At 41.0% G+C, this 24793-nt stretch overlaps 1 protein-coding gene and 1 pseudogene across 1 annotated transcript; one reads left to right on the top strand and one right to left on the bottom strand.

Annotated features, from left to right (window-relative positions):
- Positions 1-14501, top strand: part of LOC129458895 (leucine-rich repeat-containing protein 37A3-like) — a 44728-nt pseudogene extending 30227 nt beyond the window's left edge.
- Positions 6384-7685, bottom strand: SLC25A52 (solute carrier family 25 member 52). The gene is given in 3 exon segments (XM_055235295.2): positions 6384-6746; positions 6748-7309; positions 7312-7685. Coding segments are annotated over 3 exon segments (909 nt in total). The 5' UTR covers positions 7484-7685; the 3' UTR covers positions 6384-6571.
- Positions 14502-24793: the final 10292 nt, after the last annotated feature.

Genomic DNA, 24793 nt, shown 5'->3' with positions numbered 1-24793 from the left:
TTTTATATATAGGGAAATATATATATATATATTTCTATAATGTATCAATACAAAGTTAATTACATGTATAATATATATAAATTGTTTATATATTATACGTATGATTACATATTTAATGATACATAAAAATGTTTATATGTAAATATATGTTTATGTAGTAGTTTAAGTTGGCAGTCACAGAAAAGCAAGGGTATTGAATAGGTAAACTGTGGTTAAAAAGCAAGGGTTTGCCCAGATAAGCAATGTATTGTCTCCAATAAATTGGTCTGTGAATTTTGGAATTCAATGTATTGTCTCCAATTACTTGGTCTTGGGATTTCCTGAAGCACAGAGTAAAATTACCTATTGGTGTGCAACCTTATATTTTCTGAATAGGTGTTTGCAGGAACCAAAAACAAAGTCATGTTGACATGGGTAGTTTTCTTAGTCCATTTTCTCTTGCTATAACAGAATGCCACAGACTGGGTAAATTATAAAGAAGAGATATTTATTTCTTACAGTTCTGGAGGCTGGGAAGGCCAGGGTTCAGGGGTTGCATCTGGTGAGGGCCTTCATGCTGATGGCAACTCTCTGCAGAGTCCCAAGGTGGCACAGGCCATAATATGGTGAGGAAGTAAGAGTGTGCCAGCTCAGATCTCTCTTCCTCTTCTTATAAAGCCACCAGCCCCATCATGGAGGCTTCTTCCTGATGGCCTTATCTAATTCTAATTACCTCCCGGTGTTTCTACCTCTTAATACTGTTACAGTGAGGATTAAGTTTACAACACATAAATTTGGGGGGAATATATTCAAACCACAGCAGTGGCCTATAGTCTTTTATAAGAATCGACATACTTGTATTTGCCCTTGTTAGAATTAATGAGTATACAAGGTGAAGAGAAGACATGGAGAATCTAAGAATGGCTTAATTGTTCCACGTAAGAGCAAGCGTGGAGATACTCAAATAAGAAATATGGGAACTGGAGAAAGTAGGAAGAGCTTGGCAAAGTGAGTACTGGGGAGAGAAGAGGAGAACTAGTTTGGTGGTATAAAGGAGAATGTACAAAAGAGACAATAAGACAGGAAAGAGAATGGACATGAGAGCATTTGTGAAGACTGGAACTGTGGGGAGAGGGAGAGTTATCTAAATATGAGTACTAGGAAGTTTTTGTGGGTGTATGTGCATTGTGCAATACTAATTCCCTGCTTCCAAATCCTCAAGAACTGTTTGGTAAAGACTTGCATGAAAGTCCGGTTTGTACTTCTTTCAGATGTGTAACCATTCAGAAATTGGCCTCCAGGGGAACTGGGACATTTAGGTTGTTCTTTAAAAACAGGAAAGGTTGCCTGTACATTCCAAGTCATTCTTCAATAAATAACATGTCAACTGGCTGATTCTAAGATTACCCTGAGATGAAATTTGATGTCTAAAGTTAGAAACTTTGATCATAGTTACCAGTATAACCAGTTAAGAAGAAAAGAGACCTCAAATAGTAGGGAAATAAAATGGGCAAAATAAAGTAAAGTTATTATATCCAGGCAGTGAAAACATTAGAGAAAAACCAAAATAACAGGTCAAAATCAGAAAGGAAGAATTATATGTTTGAAAGGAAAGAGTAGCCAAAGATTAAAATAGAATCAACATTGTAAATGTCAAGTGGAAGCTATTTCCACATCAAAAAGATATTGGGAGAAATATGAAAGGTGAAATAAAAAGGAAAAGAGAACAATGATAATAGTTTTGTGTCTTGAAAGCCTATCTGTAGATGCCATATTAAGTGGCATTTTATTTTATTGATAACTAAAAGCGACCATTTGCAGTAAATATGTTATTTTTCAGGTGAAAGAAAAACCCAAGAGTCACTTGCCTAATGACATATAACTTGTCAGTAACAGAGTTAGAATTTGAACACAGGTATACCTCATTCTTTTTATTTATTTATTTATTTTTTGAGATGGAGTCTCGTTCTGTCACCAGGCTGGAGGGCAGTGGTGTGATCTCGGCTCACTGCAACCTCCACCTCCTGGGTTCAAGTGATTCCCATGCCTCAGCCTCCTGAGTAGCTGGGATTACAGGCACACGCCACCATACCCAGCTAATTTTTGTACTTTAAGTAGAGACGGGGTTTCACCATGTTGGCCAGGCTGATCTTGAACTCTTGACCTCGTGATCTGTCTGCCTTGGCCTCCCAACGGGCTGGGATTACAGGCATGAGCCACCGCGCCTGGCCAGGTGTATCTCATTCTAAAGCTTATATTCTTCATTATTTGTGGTCTATACTGCTGGTTACTATAGACCACAAATCTAGTGTGTTATCTGGTGTGTTATTATAGAAATACATGTGTGAAGTTTACCACCATTAGCTACAGATTCTGATGGGAGAAAAAAATTTCCTTAATGCAGAATGTCAGATACCACTATACTGACAGAAGGTTAACTAAGGCTCAAGTGAACCCACAGTCCTACGCATCAAACCAAAATGTAAAAGTAGTCTGAATAAACTCCCGTCCCACAACTGCCTGATGTGTGAGAAGAAACCCATTTATTTATTTATTTATTCATTATTTTTGGGGGGGGGCTTAAAAAACAAACTTTATTACAAATTATCAAAAAAAAGTGTTAACTCTGAAACATTTAACAGATTTCATTTAAACTCATATGGTCATAAAACTCAAACTATCAAACAACAACAGCATTGTGCACTTAACCACTTTCAATAATGAACATTTAAGAGGAAACACTTAGAGACTCCCACACAGTTTGGGAGCCATTAGGCAACACATATTTAATATTAAGCAAATACAGCATTAAAAACTAAAAATCCACAAATTTCAAGAGAATGCCTGTTCAAGTCTTTGACATGCATTTGCACATGAGAAAAGAAATATTTTAATTTAAAAGAAACCAAGTCTAAGTGCTTACCCTTTCTTCAGATGTAATCTCCTGTCCACCCTTCATTTCATGACTGCATACCCCTCACTCTATTTCATTTACACTGAACCAGTGTTAGTTCAACATGATTGGCTTCACTCGAAGCCCTCTAGATCCCATTTCATATATCCCATCGACCACCATTATTCCCTTACATGTTTGCACAGCCTTATACTGAGCATTACATTGTAACTGAGCTTGGAAATTTCAGGTATCCAAAGGTAATTATATATACAAACGATTGTTTTATTGCACAGTTCACAATATAGCCGGTGATTATACAGCCAACCATGTTAAGATGAATATCGACTATTTAGACACAAACATCAATTTTCTCCCCAACCACTAATGAAACAAGAAAGACACACACATTTGCCACCGGATCAAGGTTGTGTTTACTCAGTGGTGCACTCCTGAGGGCTCATACCACTCTCAGTGTGTTCAATACAGAATCCATAACATTTCTGGTGGCATCACACATGAAGTATAAGACACAAGACCATAAGTGTCCTGCACTCATGAGCCATTTGTGCCACATATGTAACAGAAAGGCCACTTTTGAAGCTTTTCAGATATTCAATCATGTTTGCCTTTTCAATTTTTTTATTTTTATTTTTTATTTTATTTTATTTTTTTGAGACAGAGTCTCTCTCTCTCTCTGTTGCCCAGGCTGGAGTGCAGTGGTGCAATCTCAGCTCACTGTAACCTCCACCTCCCAGGTTCAAGCGATTCTCCTGCCTCAGCCTCCCGAGTAGCTGGGATCACAGGCATGTGCCACCATACTTGGCTAATTTTTTGTCATTTTTAGTAGAGATGGGGTTTCGCCGTGTTGACCAGGCTGGTCTCAAACTCCTGACCTCAAGTGATCCACCTGCCTCAGCCTCCTAAAGTGCTGGGATTACGGGCATGAGCCACCGTGCCTGGCCTGCCTTTTCAAGGTTATTACCACACTAGTTCACACTGAAGGTAAAAGCAATAATTAGAATCTCTTATTAACAACACATTTTGACTTCAAGTTCAGACAAAGCTGTTGGTTACAAGTTCTGCTAAGTTTTTTGTCAAATTTAAGAAGTCTATAGGACAATACAAAACCATCCCTGGTAATGTATTTGCAGTTTGGTCTTCAAAAGCTGTAAAGAGTGACAGAGAAATAAAAATAATGCTGAGTTAAAACCATTAAAAATATTTATTAATAATTGTTTTTAAACGCCACTTATTTGAGACAGCAGAAACCAAAGCGTTTTCCTTAGAATTCTCACTTAGCTTGTATTTCACAAAAGTGCTTTAGAACTCAGATTTCTACCACCTATATGGAGTGTAAAGACAAAAAGAAGCCCAATAAAACCAAAGACCCAATGGTGTCTATTCCCAGGGCCAAGGTATAACCCCAGGCTAACCCACCTGCCCTGGGCTGAGTAGCTGGACACGCCTGTGAGTGCTCAAAGTCACACACATGAATGAGGGTGTCAGGCACCAAGGTGCCTTTATTTATTCATTTCTCAAACTCAATTCCCTTCAAATCCTGACTCTATTTAATAGGCCAAAGGATGCTACTCATATTTATTTGGTGCCAAATTATTTTTTTTTAAATCCTTACATCTGCACCTTGAAAGTTACCTGCAATATCCAGTACAACATTGTCAGACAGAGCTGCTATATGGCTATTTAGCTTTATTACTGTCTGGCTAATGCTTAATAAGCTTCATCCTTTACAACTGGAAGAAGGATGCTCACTGTATTTAACCAGCCATAGTGCATTTAGAGGTAAACAGCTTTTATGGACTATTTGCCCAGAAACTTTCAGTAAACTACCAAGTTGAGGCCTTCATTTTGGTCAGTATGTGCACATATTCACATGCAATTACCCAGAAAGAAGAAAAACTGGTTAACAAGAAACCTACAGCCATGTCAGATGCTGGAAATCAATCTTTAGCTACATAATATTTACAGAAAGGGTTTTAAGATTCATAATCCACTTTTTCAGTCTGGCTCTTATATTTCATTAGTCAATTGGAAGTGGCATGAGTTTCACCTGGAAAAATATTTTCACATTTTCTAATACCTTTGACAAAGAAGTTTTCGTCTGTTAAGGGATGAGCGCTATTTGGCTATTACCTACTTTTAGAATTCAAACTAACCCTTCAAATGTCTTTATTTAGATCATATACTCTCAAACTATCTTATTGTTTTACTGACACAATGGTAAAACTGGGTTCCCGAAATGTCAAAACCCTAATGGAGTCTCTTATTTCCAAGAGTAAAATAAAAGACAGCGAACACTACGGGGTGAAAACTATCCTGAGCCTTTTCCCCCTACTCTGTAACATTTAGAAACTAGGGGGGGATAAGTGGGATTGCATTAATAGGCTTCCAAAACAAAATGTTATGGAAGTGTTTATTTTTTAAAAGGAGAGTTTTAAGAGAACAGGATGCTTGAATACGACCAACTCCTACGCCACAGGAAAAATAACCACAGACCTTTGCTGAGATGGCATCAATAATTCAAAAAACCAAGCTAAACAGAATTTGATCTATACACAATATGAAAACTTCTTAACAGGATGGAACACCTATAACAAAATTTGAGTCCCTTCATCTTTCGGCAATGAAATAAGTGAAATTAACATAAGAATATTTTGGAAGGGTTGAAGGTCACAGTCAGAATCAAACAGAAAACTTTCAAACCTAGAAAGCAAAACCGGAACTTTCATAGCTCCTTGATCTACCATATCTAAATAGAAATAGTATAATGACTATCCAATAGGTGCTTAGTTTCAAAACTAATACAAACAATGTATCATGAAAAGCCTATACATAATAAGCTGTTTTTCTTCTCTGTTCTGCCCCTTTGTCATATGCTTGAGCTTAATGAAGACTATCCTCTGCAGCTGCTCCTGAGGGCAGAGAAGAAAGCAATGGAGTAACAAAGGAAACCTGAGGAGCCCCTGGCTCCTGAGGACCTTCTCTCTGGCCGGTCATAGCCACTTACCTTTCAATGCAGGAGATTTCACCGGGCGCGGTGGCTCAGGCCTGTAATCTCAGCACTTTGGGAGGCCGAGGTGGGCGGACCACGAGGTCAGGAGATCGAGACCATCCTGGCTAACACAGTGAAACCCCGTCTCTACTAAAAATACAAAAAATTAGCCGGGCGAGATGGCGGGCGCCTGTAGTCCCAGCTACTCGGGAGGCTGAGGCAGGAGAATGGCGTGAACCCCGGGGGGCGGAGCCTGCAGTGAGCCGAGATCGCGCCACTGCACTCCAGCCTGGGCGACAGTGAGACTCTGCCTCAAAAAAAAAAAAAAAAATGCAGGAGATTTCAAGACTGGTTTGAGAAAAAGAATCTTATATTGGGGATTAGGTTCCTTGTCAAAGGCCATCAGATAGACAGCTATTTACCAGGCAATTAGCCTAAAGCTCTTAGGTAATGATAAAAAACAAAACAAAACAGAAAACAAAATAAAACAAAAAACCCTTATATTTTCCTATTGGAACCTTTTATTCTGTTTTGTTGATGCTTAAGGAAAACAGCTTTGCCCATAACTCACTGTGGCCTGGAGTTATGACACCAACTTGTATTTGGCCAATTAAGAAAGAGGCCAAACTGCATTCTTCTTAGAAGGTCTATTCAGTTGATAAATGGCACTTAATTGATGGTTTTTTTCATCTAAACTTTAATAAGAACTCATAAGTTGCATTGATTATGCCCCAAGAGATAAGGGACCGATGGTAATTCAGATGGGCACCTCTGAAAAGATTTATCAGTTTTCTGTCCCGTTCCAGCCAGATTTTTTGGAAAACCTTGGGGAAAGACTGAAATTCCCCACCAATCTGAGACTATGCGAGTTTTTACAACATTAATTGGAAAACACAAGAATCCCAACATGGCACCCAATAGACCTCCACTGATAAAATCATTGACCAAATGAGCACTGTGAGTCGTTGGGGTAGGCAGATGCTCTTTAATGGGACCTCAAAGGCCGAAACACAAGACATTGCTGAGTCCATTCCAGAAAAGAATGGGCACCAAGCCTCGATAATACTCTCCAATTCCATGACATTTCAGTGCCTTGAAAGCCTGATAAGTGTTGGTAAATTTGTCATGATGCTTGTGGTCTTGAAGCAATGTCTGAACTCTTTCTAGTGGAGTGAAAATTGCTTCTGTTGTCCCTGCAAGCACTGCCGCCACGCCACGGGTTGCAAACTCTGGAGCACCGACATGCTTGTGGAGAAGGCAGGATAAATCCTCATACAGACCAAACATAAGTGCAAGTGGAGTTGTCTTCTGCATCAATGGGGGAAGGATTCCACGATACAAATTTCGAAATCCATCCCTTCTCAACTGAAGTACTGCATCCCAGGTTTTGATGCCACACAGCTGTTGTCAAAAGAGGACCTTCGAATGGGATATGTGATTGTGACGTTGTTGAAGGCTGCACAGCAGCCACACAAGTAATGCTTCATTTCACCAACATTTGTAATATGAGGTGATATATTTTGTTTTGAAGATGTAAGTATTGGTGGCCTCTTTTCATGAGCTTCTGAATCTATCATGTTGCTTAAGATCTTTTTCATGAAGGACGTTTTTTAACCTGTGACATCATCTGAGCCTGGAGTTTGGCAGGATGATAGCTTTGTGATAATGTTCCCAATTTCTTCCATTGTTATTGTTCTGTTAGGTTCTCTCTTCTCGAGTCCATTTTGATAACTGGATTTCCGTTCTCTAGGCGTCCATTTCCCCAACCCATCGCCGCGGGCGTCCCGCAGGACGGCGGGCAAGCCGGGCCCGCGCAGGCGCAGACCGTGACTGACCCCGGGGCCGGGGCGCCGCGCGACGCTCTCGGCGCCCTTGGGATCCGAGAAGAAACCCTTTTAAAGCAAGCATGGCAATTTCTTCTAAATAAGCTGGATAAAATTAAAAACCCATTCATCCAAAGATCCTAAAAAATCAACAAATTCCTAAATATTAAATGGTATAGACACTACAAGTGTTTCTTAAATCACATAACCTTCTCCACGGACACTGTGAAGATGTGTTCCCAGTGGTTTCCCTAAGAGAGTGTGAAACTTTTTAAATAGTGTACACGTACAAGAAAAGTGGATTTTAGTGTAATCTTTCAGAAGAACAAAACAAAATGGTATCTAAGAATACAAAGGCACAAAAGTTGAAATTTTATAGTCACTCAGGCCTTGGAGTACTGTATTTTCTTGAAAGGGAAAAAAGTGGGCCAGGTGCAGTGGCTCACACCTGTAATCCCAGCACTTTGGGAGGCCAAAACAGCAGGATCACTTGAGGCTAGGAATTTGAGACCAGCCTGGGCAACATAGCAAGACCCCTGTCTCTATCCAAAAAAAAAAAAAGAAAGAAAGAAAAAAGTAGGTGGTAAGGAGAAGTAAGGAGAACATGAATTTTTTTTTTTAAAAAAAGTTCTGTATGCCACATGAAATTTTACTGGGAGGAAAGTGTCTGAGGTTTTAAGAGGCATAAATTAAATAACCTTGAAATCCATTTTGCTCTAGGACTATCCATGTGTTTTCTAGAGTGACCAACGTGTATATTCCATGTATGTGAATAAGAGATGAAAGGCAACAAAAATAACTTCCCTCCCAGGAACAGTGGAAGGCTTCAGCCAACAAAGTAGGCCACAGCATCAGACTATATTGCCTGCTGATGTGTACTGCCTAGTTTTGAATGGAATCAAATGACAGCTTCCTTGAGATTAAATGACAGTTTCCCTGACCATCATCCTAAAGCACGCCTGTGGTAGATCACTCTAGAATGAACCATAAACCCCGAGTTCTCGTTGAGCTTTAGTGAAACGAAACAGTAAAAGCTTTTCAGGGAAGGAGAAAGGAGTCTCCAATATTTATACTGATTGATTTTGGCAGCAATGACTTTCATTAGAAATGTAATTGCTGGGTATGCAAAAATTAGCACTGTTGGGGCTACAGAGATCTTTGTTTTCTTTTCTTTTGTTTTGTTTTGCTTTTTTGCCTAATACTGATAGTGTTTTCTCGGTTTTGCCATAGCCCTTCTGTCAAGATGCTGGCAATCAGTATATCATGAAAAACAGACTGCCCTTTCTCGCATTTATTGAAGAGAGATTCTCATGATCCTATGGTAAGATAACAATTGCTTTTTTTCAATCCATCCTCCACACTGCAGCCAAAGCAATCATCTTAGTAACAAACGTGACCACGTTTTCGCTCACTTAAATCTTTAAATGATTTTACACCTGAAGGACAAAGGTCCCCCATGGTCTGATGTTTTCCTACCCTTGGCACCATCTGCCTTCACATTTCTAAAGGCACCTTCTGTCCCAGCCATATCAAACTACTTGGGGTCTCCAGAATGAAGGATAATGTGCCATATGACACTCCTTTGTCTTTATTCGGTTATCCCCTCTGCCTGAAATGTCCTTACTTGTAGTTCCTACTCAGCTTCTGGAAGCCTTCGCTAACTCCTCAGTCCAAATGAGGACCCCTTCTCCACAACATACTCTATACACACTGTGAGTGTGGCACGTGTCACACTATACAATGCCCACGATTCACAATGCTGAGGGCTTCTTGAAGACACAGTCCACTTCTCATTCAACTTTATTCCAGTTTGTGTCCCCAGTGTCCAGGCATCTGGTAGGTCTCCAACTGCTAAAGAGTGTAAAGTGTTGATGGCTCCTGTATTACTCATGGGTCTTGGTTATAAGAGCCAAAAATACCATTCCAACTGACACAAACAAATCTAGGGGGTAAGGAAAGGAGAAGGAAGAGGAGAAGGAGGTAAGAAATCAAGAAAGGATTTTAAAAGGTGGCATCTGGACAACATTTAAGGCAATTTTCCAGCTTCTCTCATTTGCACCAGTAGGAGTGGGCCATGTGGCCACAGAGGGGAATATTTCCTAATACCCTTCTGGATCCTGGTGATTTTAGGGGGTACTTACCTCCTTCTGTCCTCAGCACCCAACAAGTGCCAGATGAGGCAAGTGAATTCCTTTGCAAGAGAGGAAAGAAGGCAGTTTCAGTGAGAAAATAACAATAAAAAGTGAAGCGGGGGGAGAAATGTATTAGTTCGTGTAATGAAAAAGTTGAGAAATCCAGAAGTAGCAATCACTTTAGGCATTGCTGGATCCTAGAGGTTCAACCACCATCACAAGTACTTAACATCCCTCTCCACATATATATTTCCCAGCTATACATTCCTCAGTTTTAACTTCATTTTCAGTCAGCTCTTTCTACAGAGTGACATCCTACCTGAAGCTTATTCTGCTGATTTAGCAACTGAAGGATGAAGTGCTTCACTTTCCCAACAGTTCCTGCAAAACAACCCTAGGATTGAGTCTCATTGCAGTTAGTTGGTCTGAACCAATCACTGGGATCAGGGGGATGGAAAATGATACTAATCAAACCTGAGTCACTTGCCTCATCCTGCACTTGTCAGGTAAAAGGGGCAGAAGGAGGTAAGCCTCCCATCCCGCCCACCACCCAAACCACTGGGACCTAGAAAGGTATTAGGAAGTGTTCCCCTCTGAAGCCACATAGCCCACTGCCATTGGAGCAGATGAGAGGAGCTGGAAAATTGCTCTGGAAGTTGAGCCATTGCCCCTTTTTTTTTTGTCCAAGCTTGCAGTTTCTTGGGCAATATAACTATACGGTTTGAAATCAGGCAACTCGGGCAGGTGCAGTGGCTCACACCTGTAATCCCAGCACTTTAGGAGGCTGGGGTGGGGGATCACCTGAGGTCAGGAGTTCAAGACCAGCCTGGCCAACGTGGTGAAACCCTGTCTCTACTAAAAATACAAAATTAGACAGGTGTGGTGGTGCAAACCTATAATCCCAGCAACTTGGGAGGCTGAAGCAAGAGATTCACTTGAACCCAGGAGGCGGATGTTGCAGTGAGCTGAGATCACACCATTGCACTCCAGCCTGGGCAACAAGAGTGAAACTCCATCTCAAAAAATAGAAAAAAAAAAATCAGGCAACTCTACTGACCGATGGCCCAAGTCAAATATGTTTGGTCACAGTCCTAGATTCCAGACCCTTTACTGTGGGATTTTTTTCTCAGCACAGGCCCTAATGCTCTGCCATCCCACCTAGTCCTCAACCTAGTGTTGTCCATGCTGGCTGCCCCAGGGCAGAACCAGCACCCTCAAAGCACAGATAACTTGGCCCTTGCCCCTTGGTTATGTCTGATGGGTGACTCTTTACAATGGAGACCATTGTCACCCTTCTCAGGCTGCTAAATGTCTGCAAGATGTTTGGGAGAAGCCTAAAAGAACAGGAATGAAGCTTCTCTCTGATTCCTATCATATCTTCTGATATGCTTTCCACACCCTAGGCTTTGTGAGAAGTAATATTAGTTGATGACAGAGAACCCCACTTTTCGATTCAGCGAAGCTCAGAGACATCTAATCTAACTTTCTATTATTTTATTTATTTAATTTTTTTGAGACAGAGTCTCATCTGTTGCCCAGGCTGGAGTGCAGTGGCACCATCTTGGCTCACTGCAACCTCCACCTCCCAGGTTCAAGCGATTCTCCTGCCTCAGCCTCCCAAGTAGCTGGGACTACAGGCACATGCCAAGACACTTGGCTAATTTTTGTGTTTTTAGTAGAGACGAGGTTTCACCATGTTGGCCAGGCTGACCTGGCCTCAGGTAATCCCCCCAGCCTCACCCTCCCAAAGTGCTGGGATTATAGGTTTGAGCCACCATGCCCAGCCAGGGACATGTAACTTTCTAAGTTGATGGCTGTAGGAAGAGAGGGCCTCCTGTAGCAAAGCTGTCTTTTCTTCCCTTGCTGCTTTCAGATTGCCCATTTCTAACAAAACTTGTTTTTCTGGTAGGATCTAACCGAAGGCTACAAAATAAATTCATCTTATTCCATCAGCCTGACATTTTTCTACCATCTCTCTTTAACTTTCAACTTCAGTAGCCCCATGGTCAGAGCACCAAGAGAAAATAGGATAGTTTCACCACTGCCTTGCTATTACTGCACAACAGAAATTGCCAGCTTCCTGCCAAAAATCGAGAGGACCTCACTGCCCCTATCCCACTTTGACTGAGCCAATTCTCTATTTGACAATCTGCAACATGTACTCTCTCACCTCCAGATACGAATTTAGAAAGTTTTCAGAGTCTTGTATTAATTTGTTCAGGCTGTCATAACAAAGTACCATAGACTGGGTGGCTTAAACAAAAGAGATTGGCTGGGCGCGGTGGCTCACGCTTGTAATCCCAGCACTTTGGGAGGCCGAGGTGGGCGGATCACGAGGTTAGGAGATCGAGACCACGGTGAAACCCCGTCTCTACTAAAAATACAAAAAAATTAGCCGGGCGTGATGGCGGGCGCCTGTAGTCCCAGCTACTCGGAGAGGCTGAGGCAGGAGAATGGCGTGAACCCGGGAGGCGGAGCTTGCAGTGAGCCGAGATCGCGCCACTGCACTCCAGCCTGGGCGACAGAGCGAGTCTCCGTCTCAAAAAAAAAAAAACAAAAGAGATTGATTTCCTCACAATTCTGGAGGCTGGTTGGCAGGGTGGGTTTCTCCCAGGGCCTCACTCCTTTGCTTGCAGATGGCCACCTCATTGCTTCGTCCTCACATGGCCAACTCCCAGTCTGTGTGTGTCAGTGTCCTAATCTCCTTTTATAAGGACACCAGTTATAGCGGATTAGGGCCTACCCTGATGAGCTCATTTTAACTTTATCTCTTTAAAGATCCTATGGAAATACAGTCACATTTTGAGCTACTGTAGTAGGTACTGTTAAGACTTCAACATATGAGTTAAGGAGACACAGTTCAGCCCCTAGGAAGTCTTTCAGTGACAAAAATGCCAAACTGGCTTGAGCAAAAAGAAGAAATGAGTTGTCTCCCATAACTGAAAAGTCAGTAGGGATTGGGCTAGGCTGGATGCAGGGTCATAGAATGTCAGCATGAGCCATTTGTCTCTTTTGATTATATTTTTGCGGATTGGCTCTTTCTGTGGTGCGGTGATGGTTGGAAACAGCTCCATGTGTACAAACTGTTAGTTTGGCAATGTTATTTGATATAGATTCACTTTACATATAGTTCCAGAAAAGGCTTAGGGTGGAAACTCACTGATCTAACTGGAGTCACATGTCCAACAATGAACCAGTCCTTATGGCCAGAGGAATGAAATATATCAATTGCCCATACCTGAATATCAAGCCCACATCTAAAGAAGAAGCATCAGCCCATCCAAACTAAGTGAGCTCAGACAAAAGGCAGTAATGTATAGAGGTCAGCATCAAAGAGTCTGGAATTTGACCCCTGGGTTCAAATCCACACTGACCAGCTGTGTGACCTTGGGCAAGTTACTTAACCTCAATTTTGTAAAGCAGGACTATAGGAAATCCAACACCTATAATAACACGCCTCTATATTTCTTACTGTGCAAGATAACAATGTACTTTCACTTTTTCTTTTTTCTTTTTTTTTTTTTTTTTTGAGACAGAGTCTTGCTCTGTCACCCAGGCTGGAGTGCAGTGGCATGATCTTGGCTCACTGCAAACTCTGCCTCCCAGGTTCATGCCATTCTCCTGCCTCAGCCTCCCGAGTAGCTGGGACTACAGGTGCCCACCACCATGCCCGGCAATTTTTTTTTTTGTATTTTTAGTAGAGATGGGGTTTCACTGTGTTAGCCAGGATGATCTCGATCTCCTGACCTTGTGATCTGCCCACCTTGGCCTCCCAAAGTGCTGGGATTACAGGCGTGAGCCACCGTGCCCAGCCTACTTTCACTTTTTCTTGACCAAAAGTCAAAAGTCATTTTAACCCAAAATGCCCTTAATCAGAAAAAAAAAAAAAAAAAAAGCAACAACTTTGGAGCCTTCTTGATGTTCCTAACAGGAGAAGAAAAAGCAAGGATAGGAAGAAAAAATATATCCATTAGAATGTTTTTGACAGCAAGTAATAGAATACCTGCTAAAGTGGTATAACAGTAAAAATATTGGTGTCTTACTCACCAAGAAGTCAAGAGGAGGGTTACCCCAGGGGTCACACAGTCTTAGCAATGTCAGAGCTCTGACTCCACATCTCTGCTATTTCTTTGGCCTTCCCCCATGCAACATGACAGCTGCAGAAAATCAAGTATAATGTCCTCTGATGACACTGTTCAAACTTGAAAGGAAAATAGATTTCTCTTTGTAACATGTTCTTCTTTTAGATGAGAGGAAGACATTTCTTTGGAGCCCCTAGAAGACCTCCTCTTACATCTTCTCTGTTGCATGCCCACCCCTAGATCAATCACTGGCAAGGAGAATAGAATTACCACATTAGCTGAGACCAGCCAGGGCATATGGCACTCCAAACAAAATTGGTGCCCTGTTAAGAGGAAACAGGAGTGGCAGATGAGGAGGTAACCGATGGTGTCTGCTAATGACACAGAATAAGAAAAGAAAGGAATGGAGAAAGAAATCAAAAGAACCAAGAAAAACAGTGATATACAAAGGAGGCAGGTGGATGAGACCACGTGTGCTGCGGAGGAAGCATAGCATCCTCTCCCTCAGACACTCTTCCTTATCATCTGTCATCCATCAATTTCTCAGTAGCCTTGGGGGCATTTAGGATTCACACGAAAGGCAGCACAACACAGTGATACAGATAAAGCCCTGGATTAGCGTATTAGCTGTCTATTGCTATGCTGGGGCTCAGAAAATAGTACCCCAAAATAAAGGACTTGGATGCAACCTCAGAAGCAAAAATTTTTCTTTGTTCTTCTCCTGCCCTCCTGTCTCTCAGTCCCATCCTCTCCCCAGGCTAGCCATAGCAACTAGAATTCCTCTTCCCCAAGGCGGGTCATAGATACCAGAGCCCCTTTTGGTCAAAGTCAGCCATAAAGCCTGAAAATATCACTCTAACTTTCCCTCCATCTTTCCATGTAAAAACTGGTCCTAGGGAAATTATCTGACCTAACTTTTTTGACTGTAGGTCCTAAGATCGCCATTCCAGAGAGGGACCTGCCCCACACCCAGAAGGAAGGAATGCTGCTCAGAGAAGCCAAGAAGAATCTAGATGGGTAGGCCTTGTGGGGTTTCCCCACTTGGTCTATTAACTTTAGATCAAACCCTTTTTGTCCAATCATATTCCCATATGGATGTCTATATTTTGTTGAATCTAAGCATAAAAATGGACAATGTCCCCTGTATCTTTGGGTCTTCATTCTGAAGGCTCTTGTATACACATGTTAAAGAAAGTTGTATGTTTTTTCTCTGACATAACCAGCAAGTCAGAGGTGGCTTTTGGCAGAAGGCCTTAGTTCTTCCCCATGGGGCCTCTTCAAGGGGCTGCCTAGGTTGTCTTGCAGTCTGCTGGCTGACTTCCTCAGACTGAGCGATACAAGAGTGAAGGTAGGAGTCACAATGCCTTTTATGACTTTGCCTTGGAAATCATCCATCTACACTTCCACCACATTTCATTTGTTAGAAGCAAGTAAATAAGTCCAGCTCATATTCAAGGAAAGAGGAAAAGCCTATTGAGGAGAGGAATTTTAACGTATGTCGACAAATTGGTGGACATATGTTAAAACCACCACAAGAAGCTCACATTTCAAGCTATCATAGGTTGACTTCCTTCAGGTTTGGAAGGACTCAGCTTTAACCTGACTACATTCAGTCTGAGTCTCCTGCTGTGGTCCCTTTCTGCAATAGTTACATTGTTTCTGAATTGCTCATTCCTGCCTACCACCTTATCTTTGCTTGAACAGCACAGGGCTGCATTTGACCCTCTTTTGAGGACCCCTTTCTTCCTGAGTAGTTGTTAGTTTATCTATTCATTTGTTTCTTTGTTATTTTGCTGTCCCCTTTTTCCTTCCTCCTTCCTTCCTTCCTTTCTTATTTCCTTTCTTCATCAATTATCTATACACAGGTACTGTGAAGAGTAAAAACATACATAAGACATGCTTAAAAGGTATTCTGAGTTAGAGATTTTCATTCATAATATAATTCCACTCATCAGCCAAGCAAATTCACCAAATATCTGAAATCTGGTAAACATAGATTCGGATTTCAAGATATTTGTATTATAGTAAATCTAGGCATTGACAGCATCAAACATATTCTTCCAGAGTGAAAAGTCCTAACAAATTAAGCTGTTTGGCTTGTAATGAATACAGACAAAGAGAAGGAAGGGGAAGGGGGAAACTGAGTTTAGGGATTTTGTGGGGTGCTGCTAGGGAATTTAAGAAATTCTTGGAAATCAGAAGGGGACAAATTTAGGAAAAAAAGCAGAGAAAGATTCTCTGATTAAAAGAATGTTCTAAGACATTGAAGTATTGGCAGAAGAATAGACGAATAGATCACTGGAATGGAAAAAAGAGGCTAGAAATAGACTCAGACAAATATAGTCAACTGATCTTTGATAAAGGAGCAAATACAATTCAATGGAAAAAGGATGGTCTTTTCAACAAATGATGTTGGAACGTCTGGACATCCACATAAAAAAAGAGAAAAAAAATGAACCTAGACATAGACCTTATGCCTTTCACAAAACTTACTCAAAATGGAATAGAATATATGATGCAAACTATAAAACTAGAAGATCACGTTGGAGAAAATCTAGGTGACCTTGGATTTGGCATGAATTCTTAGCTACCACACCAAAAGCATAAAAGAAAAAATGGGTAAGTTGTACATCATTAAAATTAGAAACTTCTGTGCAAAACATCACGGTTTAAGGAATTTAAAAAAAAACACAAACTGGGAGCAAATCTTTGCAAAACACATAGAAAAGGACTGTTATCAAAAATATACAAAGAACTCTAAAAACTCACCAATAAGGAAACAAGCAAACCAATTTTTAAAAATCTAAACAGACAACTCACCAAAGAAGACATACACATGGCAAATGGGCATATGAAAGTATTCTCAGATCATATTAATTATTAAGGAATTTCAAATTAAAACAGCAATGAAATATTACTACATAACTATTAGAATGGCCCAAATCCAAAACACTGACAATATGCTAGTGAAGATGTGGAGCAATAGGAACACTCATTCATTCCAGGTGGGAATGCAAAATCGTACAGCTAGCCACATGAAAGACCATTTCTTACAAAATTAAGCACACAAATAACCCCATTAAAAATTAGCAAAAAAACACGAACATACACTTCTCAAAAAAAGACATACGAGTGGCCAAAAAACATATGAAAAAATGCTCAACATCACTAATCATCAGAGAAATGCAAATCAAAATCACAATGAGATACCATCTCCCACCAGTCAGAGTGGCGATTTTTAAAAAGTCAAATAACAACAGATGCTGGCAAGGCTGAAGAAAAAGGAATACATTGTTGGTGGGAATGTAAATTAGTTCAGCCATTGTGGAAAGCAGTTTGGAGATTTCTTAAAGAATTTAAAACAGAACTATTATTCAACTCAGCAATCTCATTACTGGGTATACATTAAAAAAAACTTTCTATCAAAAAGACACATGCACTTGTATGTTCACTGCAGCACTATTCACAATAGCAAAGACATGGAAACGACCTAGATGTCTATCAACAGAGAATTGAATAAAGAAAATGAGGTACATATACACCATGGGATACTATATAGCCATAAAAAAGAATGAAATCACATCCTTCGCAGCAACATGGAGGAAGCTGGAGACAATCGTTCTAAGCAAACTAACGCAGGAACAGAAAAGCAAATACCACATGTTCTCACTTATAAGTGAGAGCTAAACACTGGGTGCTCATGGACATAAATATGGCAACAATAGAAACTGGCAACTATGGCCGGGCACGGTGGCTCACGCCTGTAATCCCAACACTTTGGGAGGCCAAGGCGGGTGGATCACAAGGTCAGGAGTTCGAGACCAGCCTGGCCAATATGGTGAAACCCTGTCTCTACCATAAATACAAAAATTAGGGCCAGGCGCAGTGGCTCACACTTGTAATCCCAGCACTTTGGGAGGCCGAGGCAGGCAGATCACGAGGTCAGGAGATCGAGACCACGGTGAAACCCCATCTCTACTAAAAATACAAAAAATTAACCGGGCTTGGTGGCGGGCGCCCATAGTCCCAGCTACTCAGAGAGGCTGAGGCAGGAGAATGGCATGAACCCGGGAGGTGGAGCTTGCAGTGAGCCGAGATTGTGCCACTGCACTCCAGCCTGGGTGACAGAGCAAGACTCCATCTCAAAAAAAAAAAAAAAATACAAAAATTAGCTGGGTGTGGTGGTGCACGCCTGTAGTCCCAGCTACTTGGGAGGCTGAGGCAGGAGAATTGCTTGAACCTGGGAGGCAGAAGTTGCAGTGAGCCGAGATTGCACCATTGCACTCCAGCCTGGGCGACAGAGCAAGACTCCGTCTCAAAAAGAAAAAAAAGAAAGAAAGAAACTGGCAACTACTAGAGTGGGGAGGGAGGGAGATAGGCAAGGTTTGAAAAACTACTGGGTATTGTGCTCAGTACCTGGGTGATGGGATCATTCCTACCCCATACCTCACCATCATGCAATATACTCAGGTAACAAACCTGCATGTGTACCCACTGAACATAAAAGTTGAGGAAAAAAAAATAAACATACTCTTACTGTATCATCCAGCAATCACACTCCTTGGCATTTATCCAAATGAATTGAAAACTTATGTCCACAAAAAATCTGCACACAAAATGTTTATAGCAGTTTTATTAATAATTGCCAGAAATTGGAAGCAACCAAATGTCCCTCAGTAGGTGAATGGATAAACAAACTGTGGTACATCCACACAATGGAATATTATCCAATGCTAAAAACAAAAACAAAAAAAAACAATGAACATCAAGGCCAGGCGTAGTGGCTCACGCCTGTAATCCCAGCACTCTGGGAGGCCGAGGTGGGTAGATCACGTGAGGTCAGGAGTTCAAGACCAGCCTGGCCAATATGCTGAAACCCCATCTCTACTAAAAATGCAAAAAAAATTAGCCAGGCATGGTGGTGGGTGCCTGTAATCCCAGCTACTGAGGAGGCTGAAGCAGGAGAATCACTTGAACCCAGGAGGCGGAGGTTGCAGTGAGCCGAAATCCCACCATTGCACTCCAGCCTGGGCGACAAGAGCAAAACTCTGTCTCAAAAAAAAGAAAAGAACATCAAGCCACAAAAAGGCATAGATGAATCTTAAATGTGTATTGCTAAGTGGAAGAAGCCAATCTGAAAAGGCTACATATTGTACCATTCCAACTATCTATAAGACATTCTGGAAACGGCAAAACTATATGGGCAAAAGATTAGCTGTTGCCAGCAGTCAGGGAGGAGGGATGAATAAGTAAAGAGAGAGAAATTTTAGGGCAAGGAAACTACTCTATGATACTTTAATGATAGATACAATATCAGTATATATTTGTCAAAACTCATAGAATATACAACACCAAGAATGAACCCTAATGTAAACTATGGACTTTAGTTAATAATGATGCATCAATATTGACTCATCCGTTGTAAAAAACTCCACAGTGCCTTAACAGCAAGACGGTCAAAATCATACACAAAGAGAAAATTTAGATAACCATCTATCCACTGTAAACCAGACACTGCTTTGAATTTATAGATGTAGAAAAGGGCTCACAAGGCCATCTAGTCCAATGTTGCTCAGACTTCAGCCTGCATATTAATAGCTTGTGGTGCTTGTTTAAAATGCAGATCCCAACTACTCAGCCATAAAAAGAAATGAAATAATGGCATTTGCGGCAACCTGGATGGAGTTGGAGACCATTATTCTAAGTTCTCACTTATAAGTGGGAGCTAAGCTATGAGGGTACAGAGGCTTAAGAATGACACAATGGGCTTTGGGGACTTGGGGGGAAGGGTGGGAAGGGGGTGACAGATAAAAGATTACACATTGGGTGCAGTGTACACTGCTTGGGTGATGGGTGCACCAAAATCTCAGAAATCACCACTAAAAAACTTATCCATGTAATTAAATATCACCTGTTCCCTGCAAAACTATTGAAATAATAATAAGTAATTAATTTAATTTAATAAAAATAAAATGGAGATTCCAGATCCTGCTTTCCAAGTTGATTCAATTGGTCTGGGGTGAGACCAGAGAATATGCTTTTTCACAAGTCTCCCCTTATGGCTGACAGAAGATACAGTAAGTCAGAAAGTTAGTGGAAAAACTTGAATTAGAATCCTCGGAGATCTTTCCAGATCTTCACTGTCTCCTAATAAGAAATGTAAAATGCAAATATAAGGAAAACAGACCCTTATTTTGATTCTGAGACATCAGGACTCAGCTACTCTTGGGGCTGAAGCAACAGTCAAATAACAGATATTATAGTACCTTCCCTGCCCTATAGGACTAGGTTTTTGTATCTTACGCAACACATTAGATATATCCCAATTTTAGTATTAATTATGTGAATTTTTAACTTGTCTCTTCCTCTTACCAGGTTATGAATATCTTAAAAATAGGAACTGTGTCTTATTCACCTTTGTGACCCCCAATACAAGGGCCTGTCATACAGCAGAGCCTCAATAATATTTATAGAGTAGACATTTGGATTAAAGTTCCCTTTTTCAAAGTATTTTAAAACAGACAAAAACATACAGAGTTAACGTTGCATTTTTAATCAATATTGCAGACATTTTAATTATAGAAAACAATGTGATATACTGCCCCAAATGGTCAATTTGTGTAATCGAAGCAACTAAGTTGATATGTAAAATAGGGTATGTGGTATTACCTAACATGGCTTCAGCTTGGCACTTCCTCCATTAAAACCAACTTTTTAATGGATTAATTCTCATGCTAAACAAAGTCCCCAGTTCTGTAATATTTTATTTGAAGCACTAATACTTTCATTCAAACAAGATTTCAAGGTCCTCCTTCCTTAGGATTGTCAATATTCATATTTTAAATAAAATCTTCTTTTGGCAAATTAAAACCATTACTTCCTGGAGAATGAGTTAATGGTGTTACAGGGATCCATCCAGGTGCTATGTAAGGGGAGAATCTATTTATGCTTCAGACCCCAACAGAAGTGACTCTTCCCCACAAAGATGTATTAATAGTTAAAAATAGGCCAGGCACAGTGGCTCATGCCTGTAATCCCAGCATTTTGGGAGGCCAAGACAGACGGATCATCTGAGGTCAGGAGTTCAAGACCAGCCTGGACAACATGGTGAAACCCCGTCTCTACTAAAAATACAAAAATTAACCGGGGCATGGTGGCACACACCTGTAATCCCAGCTGCTCGGGAGGCTGAGGCAGGAGAATGGCTTGAACCCAGAAGATGGAGGTTGTGGTGAGCCAAGACTGCACCATTGCACTCCAGACTGGGCAGCAACCGAGCGAAACTCCATCTCAAAAAAAAATATATATATAAAAAACAGAAACAAAAACACGAAGTTCTCAGCACAGGCAGGGGAAGATCTGTGGCTTGTGCAGCATTCCTCACGCAGTTATAGAAGTAGGTAACCAGAAAGGCATATTGTAGAGAAGCAAAGACTTCTTGGTAAAACTGAGGAACTTAGATTCAATTCCTAAAGTAAATGTTGGTATTTCCAGATGTCAAGACTAAGAACTGTCTGCAAATACAAATCCATAACCTCTCATCTGAAACCCTTGGAGCAGTTGTGTTTCAGAATTCAGAATTTTCAGCATTTCAGAAAGGGTACTGTGAAACCCAACTAATGTGGAACACCCCTAGCAGGATGTGTAGCAACGTCTCATATAAAACAAATTAGAACTTCCTCCACAAGTTATTAGTAATATCCCATATGAAGGGGTAAGGAGCGTGACTAGCCTCTCTCTGGCTCGAGCATAGTTGTGCAGTCAAATCAGATCAGGAGAGGGCAGTTTCGCCACCAAATGGGTTTCATTTTCAGAGTTCTTGGACTTTGGAATTATGGATAATAGACTGTTAGTTGCTATAGTAAAGAGATCTAACACAAGAAAATGATAGGTTAGTGTAGCGGAGGGTAGGAAACAAGAATGTGGGAAACAGGAAAATATAAGCAGACTCTGAAAGAGGACAACAGACCACACAGGCAAACTAACCATTTTCTTAACCACAGTGGCTGAAGGTCTTCGTGACATGGAACTAGAAGCTGGTTTCAGAAACAACTGCATTTCTTTAAAATTACTCTGCAACAGGAAGAAAAATAGCCCTCTCCCACACATTTGGGGACCTGAGAATGATAGATGCCCACCCCAGCTCTCTTTCTCTTAGAAAGCTTACCTGAAAAATTGCCTAAAAATTCAACACAACACCGAAACTAGAAAGAACAAACTTTTTATTTTAGAGCCTTTGATTGGCTTAGGAATGAGCATTACTAGGGGCTTTGTTCTTTAATATATTTCGAGGCAGTCTGAAAAAAGCAAAGGGAACAAAGGCAAGTGCCTCCGTTGTTGACCCTTTACTTAACTCTATTTTTTGGCTGGAGCAAGCATCCTGAGTATTTTGCAGATAGAAAAAGGTATATGGATGTGTTATACTGGCATTATCTGTGAGAATCAATGTTTGTCCTGGGGAGCATACTGTGTGTTTATGTGTGTGTGTGTGTGTCTAATTGATGTATTTACTAGTTACCCATTGGAAGTTCTGAAAGGATGAAGAAACATGCTTGTGTCTGCCATTGCCATGGAGACCACAAAGGGGAGCTGACTTGAAGTGGCAAAGCCAACAATGGACCATTCTTTGGAGCTGAGAGTTGCAAGGGTCCCTTGGTTTGAGCTGCTCAAATTCCAATATCCCAGCTCCACTCCTCACTGGTTATGCTGAAGACTGAATAAGTTAGACTTGGGAAACCTCATGCTGAGGATTACCACATCCCACAAGCTACTCAAGATGGTGATGGGGTTCAGGACATGCTACCTCAAAAAACGGCACCTTTGCATTTGAAGAAACAGCAGAAGCAAGATGGTTACTGTGATCTTCTCCTGCCCTTCCCCACTAAAGACAGGCCATGAAAGAATTATCTGGCCTTCCTCTGAAGTAGGACATAAGGCCCTCATGTGCCCTATACCTGTGTAAAAAGTAAAGTAGAAGTTCCTCTTCAAAGACTTTCCTCCCTGTCTAATTAGGAATAAATAGTAACTTCTCTTAGAAGCAGAATTATTCAAAGACCCATGGCAACATTCTTAAATATCTGCTGGCTGTAATAAAGAAATCAATGTACTTTATATTCTTAGTTTCCACAGTTTAGCCTAAATATTTGCCCTGGCATGCTTACACTGGTCCAAGCAAGTGTTAGGTCATAGCCTGTTCTTCTTCCTTATTTAAAAGTATTTTTACCTTTTTCAGCATTCCAAAAGTTACTTCCTCCTTCCTTTGTTCTCCTCTACCTTTGCCTCTTTTAAAAAGTTCTAACTTGCTAACCAATCGGGACAAATACAGAATGTGAGGTCCCGTTACAGCCAATGGAAACCAGACACAGCAGTAGGGTGGACGCATCAGGTTATAAATGACCCTGTCTCCTTTGTTCGGTGTACTCTCGTGGCAAAACTGCTGGTGAGTGTATCCTTTCTGCAGGAAGTAAAAATGGCCTTACTAAATAAATTTATGTTCAAGTGGTATTTCTTTATGGCACTGGGGAACAGGCATTTCAAACACCCGGAAGAAAGGAATGTCACACTGGGGCACACAGAAGAATCTGAACAACCAGGCCTTGCTAAGTTCTCCCTGGTTTATTACCATTACATCATATCCTTTTGAAAGTTGCACATACCAGGATGAAAGCACTTTTGTCAGACCCAGACAAAACAGGGCTGGGAAGGCCTGAAAGAGCAAAAGAGCGGAGGCTCATGCTACGTGTCTGAGAAAAGAAGTGTTTCCAAGGGCTCTCTAAAAACCCTTCGTGCATCTTTTGCTTTGATAAGGCTCATCACTGGACATCCTTTAGGACTGCAGTAACTCGGGGAAGACACACTCGGAAGAACGCTTGCCGAGCAATGGCATCTCCACCAGCGAACTGACAACAACTCTGGCTTTGAGCCTCTAGAACTAATAAACTCTGCTTCCAAGCAGCTCGTTTAAATTTCTTTTTGCTAATAAAACTTCCCCTTTACCCTTCTGTCACCGAATGCACTGGTGGCTTGCCATTTACTTCATGCATCCTAGATTATAATCCTTATTTCTATTCCCGAATATTCCCAACATATTTAGAGAGAATGTTTTCTAGTGTCTTTTTTTTCATGTTGACACTTTTGTCCCCCGATCTTATTTCTCCACAACTGTCCACCTTTTCATCCAATTTAATATAAAAATACAGAAACTTCCCTGTTTCTTTGGGTCACATTTCTTGAGGGTTCCCACGTCACATAAAACATATAATGAATTTGTGTGCTTTTCTCCTGTTAATCTATCTTTTATTACAGGTGCCTCAGCCATGAACTTAGCAATGGGTGAGAAATCTTTTCTCCCCTACAATGGCAAGGTGGGAGTTGATGAGGAGGGGTGGCAACCTAGAGCCAAATTATCAGCCTCTATCAGGATTTACAAAAAAAAGGGGTGGGCTTCTAAGAAGACTCTCTCAGAGAAAGTTGTGAATTGGAACACAGGGGAGGGAGGTTAGGGTTTGAGGAGTTCCACAAGGTGGACCACCTTTGAGAGATTAAATTTTTGTGCTTTTCATTTGGACTACAGGGAAAATTAAATGAAGCTATTACTGATGTGAGAAATTAAACTTACCCATGCTGTTTGGTGATATCAAGAAAAAAACAGTAGTTCCCAAACTAAGAAATGGAAGAACTGTGTATTCTGCACTTTTTGGAGCTTGAATAAAATAATTACAAGTAATAACCTGTTTAAAATATCACTGCATTGGCCCCATTTGATCTTTTCACGTTGATTGGCCTAATCAGCACCTCAGTCAGGGGATGAAACTTTGTTATTCCAATTAGTAGCACCACAGATGCATCTTCATCATTTGCTTGTAGATGGT

This window comes from Symphalangus syndactylus, chromosome 1 (assembly GCF_028878055.3).
Source record: "Symphalangus syndactylus isolate Jambi chromosome 1, NHGRI_mSymSyn1-v2.1_pri, whole genome shotgun sequence".
Taxonomy (NCBI): domain Eukaryota; kingdom Metazoa; phylum Chordata; class Mammalia; order Primates; family Hylobatidae; genus Symphalangus; species Symphalangus syndactylus.
This window is presented reverse-complemented; position numbering and strand designations above follow the sequence as displayed.